At 36.9% G+C, this 16855-nt stretch overlaps 2 protein-coding genes across 3 annotated transcripts in view; both read left to right on the top strand.

The window, feature by feature from the left end:
* Positions 1 to 1977, top strand: part of DNAI4 (dynein axonemal intermediate chain 4) — an 89840-nt gene extending 87863 nt beyond the window's left edge. For both annotated transcript variants that reach the window (XM_081818597.1, XM_081818596.1), the window contains one exon: positions 690 to 1977. In XM_081818597.1, coding sequence (XP_081674723.1) covers positions 690 to 740 — 51 coding nt within the window. In that variant the 3' untranslated portion in view covers positions 741 to 1977. The remainder of the gene's footprint in view (positions 1 to 689) is intronic.
* Positions 1978 to 10746: 8769 nt separating this feature from the next.
* Positions 10747 to 16473, top strand: INSL5 (insulin like 5). Its single transcript, XM_006735433.3, is given in 3 exon segments — positions 10747 to 11566; positions 11569 to 11643; positions 13636 to 16473. Coding segments are annotated over 3 exon segments (399 nt in total). The 5' UTR covers positions 10747 to 11472; the 3' UTR covers positions 13866 to 16473.
* Positions 16474 to 16855: the final 382 nt, after the last annotated feature.

Below are 16855 nucleotides of genomic sequence, written 5' to 3'. Positions count from 1 at the left end.
ATGAACCATGAGAGACTATGGACTCTGAGAAACAACCTGAGGGTTTTAGAGGGGAAAGGGGTGGGGGGATGGGTTAGCCCAGTGATGGGTATTAAGGAGGGCACGTATTGCATGGAGCACTGGGTGTTATACGCAAACAATGAAATCTGGAACACTACATCAAAAACTAATGATGTAATGTATGGTGACTAACATATACTAAAATAAAATTAATTCAAAAAAATGATCCCTTGGGGCGCCTGGGTGGCTCAGTCGTTAAGCGTCTGCCTTCGGCTCAGGTCATGATCCCAGGGTCCTAGGATCGAGCCCCGCATCGGGCTCCCTGCTCAGCGGGGAGCCTGCTTCTCCCTCTCGCACTCCCCCTACTTGTGTTCCCTCTCTTGCTGTGTCTCTCTCTGTCAAATAAATAAATAAAAATCTTAAAAAAAAAAAAAAGATCCCTTAACAGAATCCTTATAAAATTGTTTATCAAACTCCATTAAAAGAGTTTTTCATAGGAAAAAGCAGGTTTATACTAGGAAGTAACTGTTACTATTTAAATTTACTTTGGTTTGTTTACTTTTTACAATCTTATTGGATGCCCTTTATATGTATCACTAATTTATAAATTTTAAATGGCATTTTAAAGGCTCCTTTATCTCTTAATTTATATTTTATTGCATTGTAATTGTTTAACTTTTTCTTTTCAGGGAGATATAATAGATACTTTGCTTGGACCCAAGTCAAACCAACAAGGATAATTCATCATTACTAATATTTTCTCTTGTTGATGTTTAAAGAAAAAGAAACAGTATTTAATGTCCAGTAATCCAATTTGTATGCAGTAAGCTGGGATTTTGATGTTAGAAAATGATATTTGATATATAACCTCTATTTTAACTTAACAAATTTAATAAACTTCTATTTCAGAGATATGTGATTAGTTTGAGATCTAGGCTAATTATAAGAGTTCTGTTGGGATTTTCTTAATATTTTTAGTTATATTCCAAGTACATATAACTACATATGTGTACTTATGAAATATCCAAATAGGTTAGAAAATTATTCCATTAGAAGCAAAGCTTGGAAATTATTAGAATTACTTAGACCAAAAATCTTTACAAGATGAAGTTCCATAGACTTTTAAATCTTCTGCTTTCCAAGATCTATCTTCCAGAGTTTATGAATTATGCATGTGTTAGTGTTATGAGAATATTGGATTCTCACACCCAACTTTAAATCAGAATTTTATCTTCTTAGATTTGAGAGCTGAAGCTATGAAACTTTATTAGACTATCTGACAAGCAAAAGACATGACAGAAAATGTTGAAATTGCATTGTTTAGCCACCAGGCATCACACTCCCAATTCAGTGAGAAGAGTTAGTCTGGGACACATGGGAGCACCCTCCTCTGCATGCCCCAAATCTGCTCTGGGTTTTAAGCCCTGACGTGAGTGGGCCCAGAGAGAAAATAGAAAGTCCTTGCTCTATAGTTGGCATCAGGATGTTATCTTATGAAGGGTTCTAGAGCTAGCTTGTGGATACAGGAGGAGTGGGAGGTAGCAACTCCCCCAAACAGATTGCTAACAGCCTATCCCATGCTGTTTGTTAGAACAAGTCCTGCGTTTTGTTAACTGAGGCCATAGGACAGTATGACCTGTTCTGTAAAGCATTCTAAGTGGAGAGGAGAGGATAAGGCATTTGAAACTCACTAAACTCTCTGGAAAAAAAGTATGTGTAAAACTAAGAATGGAATCTGTGCAACAGTAGAAACTGCCTTTTATAAGTGTCCACTTCTTCACAATCTCCTTTTCTTTGGAGCCATCCTTTAAACAAAAGTAAGGTGATTCTCAGGTGGATTGAGAGCTTAGATCAGGTAATAATTATAAATTTTCTGCTGATATAAATCATTGTGGTTTATCTCTTTGTCTTTCTGAAAGGTTGGATTTTCCATAACACTCTGTGTAACAAAATAAAAACTTGATTTAATTGAAAAAATGTTTCTTTTTATTATGTATTTTTGACTTTCAAAAATTTTCACATATTCTACCATCACTGCTCATCAAACCTAAATGAAAAATAAAACTATTTTATTATTCTTAGACCCTGGGCAACTGATCCTGAAGCACTGGACCTATTCCATTTTACCCTTCTCACTCCTGATCTTATAGGCTCTCCCATGCTTTTAGATTAGCATCAATTTTTATTTTACGATCTTTCACCTTGGTGTTACAGAAGGAATTATTTTGCTGGCTTTCTGGGCTGGCTTTGGATTCTCACTAGTAAACTCTATTTCCAATAAAATACTTTTAAAAATTTAGGATTTTTTGGCTCTTTTAGGTTTATAACAAAATCAAAAAAAGGTATAAGAGATTTCCCATATACTCCTTGCCCCACCAATGTATAGCCTCTCCCATTATCAAAAACACTCACCAAAGTGGTACATTTGTTACAATCAATGAGCCTGCATTGACACATCCTAACTACCCGAAGTCCATAGTTTACGTAATGGTTCACCCTTAGTGTTGTATATTCTATGGGTTTGGACAAATGTATAATAACCTATATCCAAATTATAATATTATATAGAGCATTTTCACTGCCCTAAAAATCCTCTGTGCTCTGTCTATTCTTTCCTTCACTCCCCAGTCCAGCAATCACAGATCTTTTACTGTCTCAATGGTCTTATCTTTTCCAGAATGTCTTATAATTGGAATCATAGTGTATATAGCCTTTTCAGATTGGCTCCTTTCACTTAGTAATATGAATTTAAGGTTCTTCCATGTCTGTTCATGGCTTTATAGCTCATTCCTTTTTATTGCTGAATGATATTCCATTGTCTGGATATACCACAGTTTATCATTCACCTACCGAAGGACATCTTGGTTGTTTCCAAATTTTGGCAATTATAAATAAAGTTGCTATAAACATCTGTGTGCAGGATTTTGTGTGGGCATACGTTTTCAACTCCTTTGGTTAATACTGAGAAGCATGATTATTGGATTGTATAGTATGTTGTTTTGCAAAAAGATAAAAACCCCAAATTATCTTCCAAAGTGGCTGTACACAATTTTTCATTCCCTCCATCAATGTATGAGAGCTCTATTTTTCCATATCCTTACCTGCTTTGGTATTGTCAGTATTCCAAATTTTGGCTATTCTAATAGATGTGTAGTAGTATCTTGTTGTTTTAATATGTTTAATATGCATTTCCCCAATGATAGAATTTTAAGAATTGAATGAGAGGGGCGGCTGGGTGGCTCAGTTGGTTAGGTGACTGCCTTCGGCTCAGGTCATGATCCTGGAGTCCCAGGATCGAGTCCCACATCGGGCTTCCTGCTCGGCGGGGAGTCTCCTTCTCCCTCTGACCTCCCCTCTCTCATGCTCTCTCTCTCTCAAATAAATAAATAAAATCTTTAAAAAAAAAAGAATTGAACAAGAGTTCTGCTTAGTAGTTAGCCATCTCATTTTATCCTTCAAACACACACACACACACGTACACCCCTAATGGACTAATTAGGGGCCTAAAGAAGGAGTAGGGACTGGCCTGACTTTAGACTCCTATTTTGTGCTGGGTATTCTTTGCTTTATTTGGTTATTCTCTACCAGGCATCTCTCACATAGAACTTACATTATCGTTGTCTGTGAGTAAGTTGTTAGCTGCTCTTGCAACTGTTGTAGGGAAGGAATATTGTATTCATGATATAATTGTGTATCATAGTGTGTTCATTTGGTTCACTTCTATGTAATTACATACAATTACAAATGAGAAGTTGGACACTTAGTATTTGTCATTTTGTCTCAGTAAAAGTCTCCCTAAAAGAAAATGTTGAATTGTACTGTGAATAGATTTAGTTATCAACAACACACTTGTAATAATGTACATGTTAAAGTCCTTTACAGTTTGTAGGACACTTTCACATACATTATCTCATTATACCCTTCAGCAGTCCTATGAGACAGATAGGGAAAGTAGTTGTAATATTATTATAATCTCTATTTTCCAGGTAATATAATTAAGGCTTAAATAGGTGATGTAACTTACCAAAAACCATACATCTGGTAACTGGTCAGGCTTAAACTCAAGCCCAAGGCTTTGAGAAGTTCTTAAACATTTTTCACTATTGTGAAGTAAATGGTTAATGTCTATATAGTTTGTTGAGGTCTCATAAACAAAGCACAACAGTGTATATTCTTCTATAATTAGGCTTTGTCCCTAAATGATAATGCTTATAACTTAGTTTTTCAGTTTTCTCCTGCCATCAGACCTTGCCACATGTATCCCTTTGGTTAGGAACACGCTCCTTCCCATCCCTCACTCCCCTTCAACATGTTAACTCTTCACTCCCCGCCCTTCAGATCTCAGTTCATATCTCATCTTCTCAAGAGAGCCCTTTCTGAGCTCCCTCCTACAGGACCTGCCCCCCAGCCAGTCTAAATTTACTCCAAGTATCTTAAACATAAAGGGAAATGTGAAGTTTCTATGGGGCTAGAAGAGGTGGGGAATGAGGAAAAGAGAGAGTCCTAATGAATCCATAGAGCGAGGGGACCTATGTCCTGCTTCTAAATAACATTCTTCAGGAAGCAGAAAGGCCTATATAGGAAGGAATACAGTCAGCCTCAGAAAAACCATTCTCCATGTAATGAGTGATGTGTAGAAGCAGCAAAGACCACTGGAACCAAAAAAGCCAGGCAGCTGAGGATGATTAATGATCTACTAAAAAGCAACAATTTGATGATAGAAGGGCCTTGTCAGAGAGTAAGATGCTAGAATTACATCCTGGGAAAGGGAAGGAAGCCAAATCTGAGAGAGAGTGTTACTAACTTTGTGTGTATATCGTTTGTTTCTGCCAGCAGGGTGGAATGAAGACTTAGGGCTAGAAACTGAATTATAGAATGTACATTTCTTGGACACCCAAGTTTCTGAATTGAGATTCTCACCTGCTGTGCTAAATATTGGTGTGATTATTTGCTTAGTGTCTGCCTCCTCCCCTAGACTGTAAGCTCTCTGAGGGTAGGGACTATGTGTTTTGTTCTCCACAGTATCTCCAACACCTAGAACACTACCTCCACAGAGGGGTTATTGCAACAAATATTTGTTGAATGAATGAGTGATCGAATTAATGGGAGAAGTGTTGGCTTCATGCATACCCCATATTAAAATATGATTTAGGGGCGCCTGGGTGGCTCAGCTGGTTAAGCGTCTGCCTTCGGCTCAGGTCATGATCTCAGGGTCCTGGGATCGAGTCCCGCATCGGGCTCCCTGCTCCTTAGGAGCCTGCTTCTCCCTCTGCCTTTCTCTCTCGCTCTGTCTCTCATGAATAAAAAAAAAAAATTAAAAAAAATAAAATAAAATAAAATATGATTTAGTATTTTAAGTATGATTTCCTTAATATCCTAACAAGATATCTTAACATCCCACAGAGGGTAAAACATTTTAACATCACAGAGGGTAAAACATTTGATTTGAACATAAAATCAAACAGAACATAAAATCAGCCTTGAAAATCAGCTAAACATAGGTCATAGTTTTCTTTGCTCTATAACAATATAAAATCAATTTTCCACCTCAAGACAAAAACTGAAAACAAATTTATGATGACTTTCTTTAGGTGAATATTACTGCTACTTTTGAGATTGCGTTTCCACTGACTGGTGCAGTTTATCTCCAGTATAAAGCACTTAACACAATGCCTGGCACAAAGTAGGTACTCAAAAATGGTAGTTGTCATTCTGATTATCCCAGACCACATTCCCGCTTCTTGGTCCGAGAACCTCTTTGCCCTTTGCAGCTGGCTAAGTCCTTGCAAGACCCTGCTGAAAAAACCAGACACAAAGCCCAAATAGAACAAAGGAGATCATTAGCACAATCTGTGTCTCCCGAAGGATTTACTGCAGTGTTCAAGTCTACCCTCAAATCCATAGAACATTTACTAGGCTATTAGCCCTCATTTGCTTGGGTTGGCATACTCAGTGGGTGATAAAACTAAAAGGCTAACAGTTTACATGAAACTAATTCCTGGGTTAAATAGAAAGCAGAACATGTCCATTAAGTTGGAACATATAAAACATTGTTATGAATCTTATCAAAATAAGCACTGCTTTTTCTAAATTGATGACACATTTGTGTAGCATCCAGAACAACTCATGAAAAACGTACTCTCACCATGTTTGTATTTCTTTGAATAAGTCAACTATTAAAAGATATGATGCTATCATATCAGGAAGGAAAAAGTATCCCAGGATATTTTAGGGATCTTACATCATAACTCACTGATAATAATTTTATTGAATTTTTTGAATTATTATATATTTCAGTTACTTATTGAGCTTTTAAAATTTATTTATTAAGCTTTTAAATTTCTAAAAACCCAAAATAATGACAAAAACAGAAAAAGAAAAGAGCTTCTTTGTCCATAGAAAATGAAGCTTTAAATATCAATTACTGTCTTCTAAGATTATTAAGAACATTTTTAGGTTCTCATTTAAGTTCTTACTGATAGAGCACTTAAAAAATTACTAAAGTGAGTAGCAAGAAAGTTTTATCTGTAAAGTTATGCAGAAAGTTTTCTAAATAAGTGATATTTCAATACCCATCCTACAGATATTTGTGGAGAAGAAGTTAACTAGTTTTTGAAGAGGGGCAAAAAGAGGTGTTTCAGGTGAAGAAAGCAGCAGATACAAAGGCGTAGAGAGAGAGAGGGAGAGCACGGACTTCCCAAAAATGGTGAGGTTTTCAGTAGAGCTAGACCCCTGAGAGTTTGAGGTCCTGTACAAGTAGACACATGCCCATCATGAAAGGTCTTGTAGGCCATAGTAAGGAAATTTTGATTTTTTCTTGAGAAAAATGCAAAGCCATCGAAGAGTTTTCAAAATGGGTAATAATATAAGCACATGTTTAGAAAGATCATTCCGGCAGCAGTGTGGACAATGGCTTCATGAAAGATACAGACCAGTTGAAAGACTGTTGCAGTCTCTAAGTGAGAGTTGAGATCATGGCAGAAAGGATAGAGAGGAATGGGTGGATCACAGAGAAAGTTAGAGGTAGAACCTATGAGACTTGGTGATTTAATAGATGTGTGTGCATGAAGGAGGTTTTAATCAGGGAAGAGAGAGGGAGAATGAGGAGTTATGAATGACTGCCAGGAATAGCTGGATGAATAGTGGTGTCCTATGATGAAAACACCCTCGAGAAGTATGAATAAAAATAAATTAATGTTTGATAACAAATTTATAGAGTGATCTTATCATCATCATCATAAAATAACTATATGTGGTATACTTTATAATTTATCTGTGCTATAATTAACATTGCTTCATTTGTCCTGTGACATTTTTCCATGTTGCAAATTAGAAAATCAGATTACAGTTTAAACTACTTTATCAAGCTCTATTAGCTGGAAACTGCAGGACCAGTATTAAAACTCTAGCATTCTAACACCAAGGCCACTCTGACACAGTGTAATATTTGGTAGGATTATAATTCTCTCTCTTTTTTTTTTAAGATTTTATTTATTTGAGAGAGAGAATGAGAGAGAGAGAGAGAGCACATGAGAGGGAGGAGGGTCAGAGGGAGAAGCAGACTCCCCGCTGAGCAAGGAGCCCGATGCGGGACCCGATCCCAGGACTCCAGGATCATGACCTGAGCTGAAGGCAGTCGCTTAACCAACTGAGCCACCCAGGCGCCCTATAATTCTCTTTATTACCATGAATGAACACTCTGTTGAAAGCTCCCTTTGTGCTAGAGACTCTGACAGTACTCTGCATAATTTAATCCTGACAACCACTCTAATGAAGTCAGTATTATTATCTCCATTTTTACAAATGAAGAAACTGAGATTCAGAGACATTAAGTATTTCCTAAGGACACCTAGATATTAAATGGCAGAATGGAGATCTGATTTCCCAAATCTGAATGCCACAGGAAGTACTTATAACTCATGCCAACCTGCTCTAACCAGTGTATTAGGTGTTTTTGTGGCCATAGTTCCTTCATAAGCAATTTATAGATGAAATACATGTTTACTCAATCCATTGTTTGGTTGTTAATTTGGAATTTTGGTTTCTGTTAATTGTGGATCTTCGTATTATCAATCATACTGAGCCCATGGCAATTAATTCCAGTTAAGACCAAATAACTGATCTTACTTTGCTTTGATTTAAAAACTTGAATCATATAGGCATACTCTACATCTATAAGATGTAAATAACTTTAATTATACTAGTCAGGATAAGTCAAATTATGTTGTCATAACCAATAATCACCAAATCTCAGTGGTTTTATTTTTAAAAATTTATTTATTTATTTGACACAGAGAGAGGGAGAGAACAAGCACAAGCAGAGGGAGCAGCAGAGGGAGAGGGAGAAGGCTACTTGCTCAGCCCAGGACCCTGGGATCATGACCCAAGTAGAAGGCAGACTCATAACCAACTGAGCCATCCAGGCGTCCCAAATCTCAGTGGTTTTAAATGATGAGAATTTATTTCTCATTTACATTATATATTCATTACAGGTGAGCAGGTGGCCCTGCTTTATATTGTCCTGACTCAGAGACCAGAATCTATCAAGAATGCTTTTGGTCATCAAGATGGGAGAGAGGGAGAACTGGGGAATCATGAACCAATCCTTAAATGCCAGGTACAAGTGACATATGTTACTTCCACTCACCTTTTATGTGGCAAAATATGTCACGTGGCCACATCCAACTTTAAAGAACAGGAAAATAGAAAAAACGTGTGCCTGAAAAGAAGAGAACTAGAAATATATCCCTTTAGAAATTCATGACTAACTCAGATGTTAGTCAATTTCATGGTGAAAGATTTTCTAGGGTCAAATAAATTTGGGAAACTTTGAATTAAACATATTAAGGAAGTTTCTAAGTCTTCTCTGAACCCTTATATATAATATGCTTTATTAATCTCCAAAAAAGGGACCATTACCATAGGATATTTTTTCCCAAAGACTTTTTTCAAAGACTCATGTCCTAAAGAAAACACTTTCAGAAATAGTACTCTAAGGTTCTGCCTTTTAGAACTTATTTGTGGAAAGAGGAAAGGAACAAAGAAGGAAAGGAAAGAATAAAGAAAGGAAGGAAAAAGACCAGGGCAGTGCAAATTTATGGATAGTTTTGAGATCAACAGCCTTCCATAGTAGCTAGTTGCAACCAAAAATTGCATTTCTAATCTCTTGTGTATCACATAGTTAATTTATTGAGTTGTTTATTCAACATCTAATAAGATGCTATGTACTTTACTCATGTTACCTCATTCCATCTTCACAACAACATAAAAGGCAGATTATTATCTCCTCACAGATGAAGAAACTAAACTCAGAGAAGACAATTACATGTTCAAAGCCACACAGATAGTAAACTGAGTTGCAGATGAGATGAGAAGGAAAAGTCATGTCAACCTCCAATAAAAAGGATTAAGTGCTCTAGTTAGAGATTGGTCAAAAGATGGAAAGATTCATCTTCATTTTGATTATCTTCTCTGTTTGGACCTTGAGTTATGTGGAAGCAGTGATATTTGGGGGCCTGAGTGAAGAGCCTTGAATGCCAGGCTGTTTGGATTTTATTCTCCAGGTAATGTTGAGCCATGGAAAGGTTTTGAGGCAGGAGGATCAGACAATTATAACAAGACTTAGCATTTCAAGTCCCAAGGAGTCCTTGGAAAGGACTAATCCTTCACATCTGGCAGAAGAGGAGTCTATTTTGAGCCCCGGGGGATCAAGTCGGAGTGGTAGCAGCGTCAGAGGTATCAGAGTGTATCTGACATCCAGGGCAGGGATCATCCCTTGGCTGAATACTTCTCTCCTGGCTTGTGCAAAAGCCCAGCCCATAGCCACTGATCACAGCTTTATTGGAGTGCTATGTTAAACCTAGCATTATCAAGATGGGCAGTATGAGTCTCCAAAGAAAGGAAGAAAGAAGTTGGTAATCAATGGGTAAATAATTGCTTATGTTGTGGGTGTGCAGGACTTGGTCATGCAGATGCCCCTCTGGAGTTGGTAAATGACAAGATTCACCTGCAATTTTCACCTATGAAAAGATGAGGTAGCTCTTTCTGCAGTCAAAACCATCCCTGCCCCTTAGGTCCCTTTCTTAGCAAATGATTCTCCTCCAACATCCCAGTTGTGCAAGCCAGAGCCCTAAGTACCATTTTTTGGCCTTATTCCTAATACGTAATCAGGACCAAGCCCTCCTATATTTTGAATACTGCCACTTGCCCCATCTTTTCTGCAATAACCTTAGTTTAGAGCACATCATGTCTCATCTAAATTATTGCAAAAGCCTTTTTTTTTTGTTTCTCCTGCCTCAAATCTTGCTCCCCTTAATCAGTTCCCCATACTGCAGCCAGAGAGATTGAGAAAGCAACAATTCTTTGAAATAACATGTTTATTTTTCAGAGTCAGAAATGCTTTCAATCAGAGCATAGGTTATTTTGTTCCATTTTCTGGCTTCCTTACAGAAAAATGGCAATATCACAAGAAGTATGGGTGATATGATCTTGATCACAGGCTGAAGGGATTTTTTTTTTTCAACCAGAGATCACAGAAGAGGAATCAATTTAAAAAAATTATTTTTCAATTTGCTAAAAAGTGAGTCAACAACTCTTTAAGATCTGAAACTGCAGAATTCCCAGTTTAGGTAAGAGCTTTGTAAGAACTAGCACTTTTAGGAAGTTTACCAGAAGAGAAATTTCACTATTTAGCTCTTTGAGGGTGATGTATCCAGCTTTCTATTGTAAAAATGTGTATTGATAAATGCATGCCTAAGTCAAAGAGTGAAGAATAAGAAGAAGGATTCTAGTCAGAGAAACTCTCCTATGTTCTAAAGGAAAGTTATCTTTTCTAGTCCATCCCAATGGTGAGGGAAGAAGATACAATTTATCTCATTAGCTTTAAGAGTCAATTACTATCACAATTTTACAGAGAAGTATTCTTGGGGAGGTTAAATATCTTGGTTAAGATTCTAGATCTTCTAAGTGGAGATTCAAACCCAAACACAAGAATGTGAGTTCTTAAGTTAGCTTTCTCACGGCTTTGATATAAGTGTTGCTTTCAATACTCAAACACTCTTATGAGATAGGTTTTCTCATTCTAGAGATATGGTTATCAAAGTTTAAAGGGTTTAAAATTTGCCCCATGTCATTCAGTAAGTGACAAGGCTGACATTGAAAGTCATACTTGGCTACTTCCAAAGCCCGTGTTTTTCTAGATGTCTTCCAAGAGAGCATTCTGTTTATTGTCTCATGGATGCAGTTAATGGTACGTGACAGTGTTCAGAAGTGACTGAATAACTAGCAATAATCATAAAAGCACATTATCAAAACTTCACGGTGTAAACTTTGTGCTTCACAAATATTGTTAAAATGAGGTTCTGACCAATAAAATGTCAGGAAAGTTAGTATAAATTGGACAAGGGCGTGACGGTAACTTCAAAACTTAATTTGGCAATATTCACATCAGATTCTGATTTAATCCTTAGCAAAATGAAGGGCTCCCTTTTGACTTTAATTCTATTCCCTCTCTTACTTGCCATCTCAGAGGTGAGGAGTAAGGAGTCTATGAAACACTGTGGGCTAGAGTAAAAGCAGATGTCTACATTTGGGCTAGCTCCAGGTGGAGAAGGCACCCGGAAGGGACCCCTCAACGTCAGCAAGGTAACATTAACTCATGTGACTCCTTCATTTATTATTTTTTTTCCAGGCTTGTTTTAGCACCTGTTTCTCTGGATTTCTAAGCCACTTCTGTATCAGTTTAAGGGGTTAATTATCAAAATAAATTGAATTTGGCTTGGGAAAGAAGTGAGCTTGATACCTTTCAGAATATAAGGACCTTTTTTGCTTTGTCTCCAGCTTGAAGTCATTTGATTGTGTAACTACCTCTATGAGCTCACCATCTATGGCTGGTGCTATGGGGACTAGAGAGAAGCACATGATTTATTTTTTTAATTTTTTTTAATTTTTTTTGAGAAGCACGTGATTTTAAGGGACATGTTGAAGTGGCAGGGATAATTTCACACGTGGGTAACTGCCGAATAACAAGTTGGAATTCAGGTGAGTGCTAAATAAGGATGGAAGGAAGGAAACTGTTATTGAGCACTTATTAAGTGCCAGGTGGTTTTATGTGCAACATCTCATTCAGTCTACTGATAAGCTTCCTGTGAAGTAATATTACCCCCATTTACCATTTTACTGGGGACGAAATTGTTCACCCAGCTAGTAGGTAGTGTGGCGAGGGAGCAAAGCAGGTCCATCTGGCTTCAAGAGCTGAGGTCTTTCTTTGTTCTATACTGTGTCTCAGGTGGGAAAAAGAAGATGGTGAACCCGTGTCATAAATGATAGCGTCATAGAGGCAGTGGTGTAGGATTTGGGGAGTGCTGAGGAGTGGGGCGAAGTGGAATTCTGGGGGGAATCCAGTAGGAATTGTTTGATCAGGATGTTGAAGGTAGGAATAAGCCTAGTGTGTTTCAGAAATACGGAGGGGACTGACTTCACGGTTTATTTCTTCATTTTTCAATTCAAGGAGTTTGACTGGAATTTTCTGCTAATCCTATATTAAAGTGTGAGGTAGAATTTATTTAAGACTCTATTTTAATCATAGAGTGTTATAGTTTTATAATAAAAAGTTCAAAAAGGAAAATGTGATTACATAATAAATGTTCCAAACACATATATAATTGTGAAGATTCCAGTGTGGTTTCAGATGACTTTGGTAAACAAAAGTATTTTAGAAAATGACCCACAGTTTTCATATTTTGGTGGGCTAATTTCTTGAAAAATTATGAACTTACCACTCCCACAATGAGAGGTTCACAGTTACTAGATGTTAACAGATACAATAAAGGTTTTTAATCTCCAGAGAGTAAGCATAATTTACCAGACTTACCATTATTTATCCATCTCTGCATCAGCAAGCCAAAATGCACTAGAAAGAATATATTTGGAATATCTATGAAATACATAGGGCAGTGAAATGGATGTCTGCGCAAGGCTTTCTTTTTACCACCACAGACATCATAATACAGTGTATATAATCTTTCACAGAGTATTTTCTCATATATTATTTCTTCGACCCATTAGTGGCTTACTAATGAGCATTCATTCATGTAGGTTTTCTTAGTGCTCGCCAGTAAGCCAAGGTACTGATAAATAAGTTGGAACCAAGTTAAATTGAGGGAGGACTTTGTTTGGGATAACAATGCAAACTACTTTTTGTTTTCAGACCTAGAAGTTTAAACCTCCACTTCCTTCCTTACCAATCAGCTTTGCAAGGCATACCCAGGGTTATTTGTTGTTTGTGTGTTTTTTATTTATAGCATGTAACGAATACCTCGGAGGCAGCTGGTCAACGAGCAGAGGCGGCCAGTACAACGCAAGGCGAGCCCTGACTTGGCTACTGGCTGGCCCCCAGCCCCTGGTTGTGTCATGCCTCCTCTCTGCTCTCATGTTGCCTCCTCCGCCAAAACAGGAGGCTGGAGATGACTGAGTTCTCCCCAGAATGTCTAATCTTTCTGAAACCAGACCAACATTTAAAGAAAATGATGTGTAGGGTTCAATTTCTTTTAAAAAATCCAGGCGTCGAACTTGGCGGCTACCTTCCTTCTTTGTCAGCGCCCTCGGAGGAAGTATGGTTTTTTGTCTTCTGTACAGCTGAGTGAGGAAACGAGCTCCAGCTCCCAAATGAGCCTGTTTCTGAGGAAGGCGCAGCGCCAAACCTCCCGAAGGTGGATTCCTCAGGGGAGGAAAGTCTTCCGGATGGACAGCTGCCCCCTGAAGGGCTTTGGGGCTCAAAGAAGCATTGGGTGATGTCAACACAAGACTCACAAAGAGTCAGCTGCCCTGCCTGTTGTTCCATGCCTGATTTGCCCGCTCTTTGTTAAGACCAGAGCCGATACCCAACAATGGTGGAGCTTTAGCACGTATTAACATGTTTTTACTGCTCAGGACAATGCTTATATTGTGTTATTAAAACAATGGCTTTTGGCAAGGCAGTCTTTCTTCCCTAAAAGTTGTGGGTGAGTGGTGAAAACCACAATGAAGTCTATTTTCTCCCTTTGCCACGGTGAATGCACTGTTCTTTTAAAATTTTAACGAATCCTTTGAAATTTGAAATGCTGTGCAAAACTGCAGTAAAAATGCCATAAACCAGGCTCACTGTGATTTTCTCCTTTTAAAAAATATTTTAAAGTAACTTTAAAACAGTAAACAGATTATGCTGACGGTAAGAAAATGTAAAACAAAACAAAACAAGCATAAAAAGAAAATAAAAATCAACTGTTACCACATCACCCAGAAATAACTATCCACTCTTAACTTTCGGGTTGCTGTATATTATTACTGAGAACTTAAACACTGATTCATGGTCAAGTATAAGAATCTAAACAAAGTGCTTTTCTCAAAAAGTGCTTGATAAACATTTCCTAATATGCAGCCCTTCTCCTTGAGGATAGCTGGAGGCAGATGTGTGTCAGGTCCCCAAACAGCTAAAACCCAGAAAACGTTTGAATAATAAGCTCTTTCCTATAGTCTGGGCTGTTTTGGGTTTTGCTTTCCCAGAGATAAAAGGACATTGTATTCTCATTCTACAAGTTAAACTGAGACCCACATAGCTGAGTCTTGTGACACAATTGGATGTCTTCACAGACAGAAAGACAAAGTAAGGAAATCACAAAACTATGTTTTCATTTGTAACTCTGACAGTCAACACTCCAGGGGGTTGTAACAATAGATTCTCTGTTATCTGAGGTGCTGCTCTTATTAATACCGCAGTCTGTATTTGAAATTCATCTACTACGTATTGGGCACTGAAACTGTGTCAAGGCATTGTGCATGGCATTTAAACATTTACTTCATGTATTTGTTGCAGGAAACCTATGAGAGTGGATAGTACTTTATCACGGTTTTGCAGATAAAGAAACTAAGGCTCAGTGGAATTACGTAAACATGTCCTAAGTCACACACAGCTAAGGAGGTGGTGTTACTGGATTCAAATTTAGGCTACTTAGCATGAATCAAGGCAGTCACATCAAACTGTACTGGTAGTCAATGTATTCTTCACCACCAAGAACAACACTCCGATAACAACGGGAACTACCCTGGGTTCTTTTGTTTGTTGTTTTTTGGGGGGTATTTTTGGTTGTTTGTTTGTTTTATTTGGTCTCACTGAAAGAATGTCCATTGATGAGGCAATAAGAATTCATTATATTAAGTCTCAGTCCTTGAGTATGTGCCTTTTCAATATGGTGGGTGGTGAAATGGGAAGATGCAGGAAGCACTTTTGGAACATACTGGAGTGTGATGGTTGTCTCATGGTAAAGCACTTACGTGATTGAGTTGTGAGCTTAAAACTAGATGCTTTTTCCAGGAAGCACTTTTCTTTTCTTTTTTTAAAAGACAGACTAAAAAACTGTAGTTATTCAGACTTGGATATTTGAAATTAAATGAAAAAAGATATGAAAATGAACAAAGTAAGCCTGTCACTTCAAGGAAAACAATTGACAATATTTGTTGCTGGTGATAAAATTCAGGCTTACAAGCAATTTTGGAAAACTTTTATCCATCACCATGAGCATCAGTGGTGATATTAATGAATTTTATTTTTTGATATTCATTGTGTAATGAAATGTGTCAACATTTGGGAGATCAGCATAACTCGGTGAACCAATATTTTCCAAATGAGCAATGCATGATATTAGAAAATCATAAATAGGTAAAATATCCATCCCAAGTGCAAAATAAAGATTTTAATCTAACAGTACAACAATTCATTGATGTGATTTCAGATTCTACATTGCGACTAACCTTTAATAAACAGCCACTTGTTGGGTTTTGGTATACTATTAAAAAAGAATATCAAAATTATGTGAAAAGATAATTTTATTAAATAAAACTGAAATAATCTTAAATTAATGAAATTAAAATAATCTATTAAAATAATCTTCCCTTTTCCAACCAAATATCTGGATTTTCTATGAGGCTGGATTTTCTGTGAGGCTGGACTTTCCTCATATATATCAATCAACACGACACACAGTAACAGATTGAATGCAGAAGCTGATATGAGAATTGAGCTGTATTCTATAAAGCCAGTCTTTAGAGATTTGCAAACATATAAAACAATGCCATTCTTTTCACTATGTGTTTTGTTTTGTGAAAATAGACATTTTTCATAAAATATGCTATTGTGTTAACATGTGGTAGGTAGGTTTATTATTTTTAAATGAGATAATAAATATGTTTAAATTTCTGTTGTAAATTCCATTATGATAAATATGGATAAATTCAACCCACACAGACAAAAACCCTTTGAAGTTCTTAATAACTTTTAAGAGTGTAGAGTACTGAGACCAAAAAGTTTGAGAGTTACTGTTCTATAACATGTACTTTTTGAGATTTCACCAATAGGTATTCAAGTTGTTTGAAGTATTTGCCATTACAAATAAAGATGCACTAAACAGCCTTGTTTATGTATCCTTACATTGTCACTTTTATTTCAATGAGATAGCTTATCAAGTTTTTAGGGGAAAGGTGTGTTTATTTTTTTCAGTATATTTGTATTAGTTACTATTTATTTGATATATACTTATTAGTTATTTAAAATGTATCTATGTATTTTAAGTACATAGAGAAACAAAGAGGAAAAATGGGACCTACTCTATTCACTTGAATAAATCGTATAGCCAGGTTTTTTTGGGGGGGGAATATATGTATCAAGTTAGGAAATTCAAACAGTCCAGAGAAATATAAAATAAAACAAAAGTTTCATTCTCTTCCATTTGGTTCTAAGTTATAGTATAATTATAGTATAACCCTTATTGAGGGTTTCTTATAATTTCTGCCAGGAATAAAAATCATGTTTATACTGAATTTA

This window comes from Leptonychotes weddellii, chromosome 4 (genome assembly GCF_054177405.1).
Source record: "Leptonychotes weddellii isolate Sample4059 chromosome 4, ASM5417740v2, whole genome shotgun sequence".
NCBI lineage: Eukaryota > Metazoa > Chordata > Mammalia > Carnivora > Phocidae > Leptonychotes > Leptonychotes weddellii.
The sequence above is the reverse complement of the archived record's forward strand: the minus strand, read 5'-3'. Positions and strand labels throughout refer to the sequence as shown.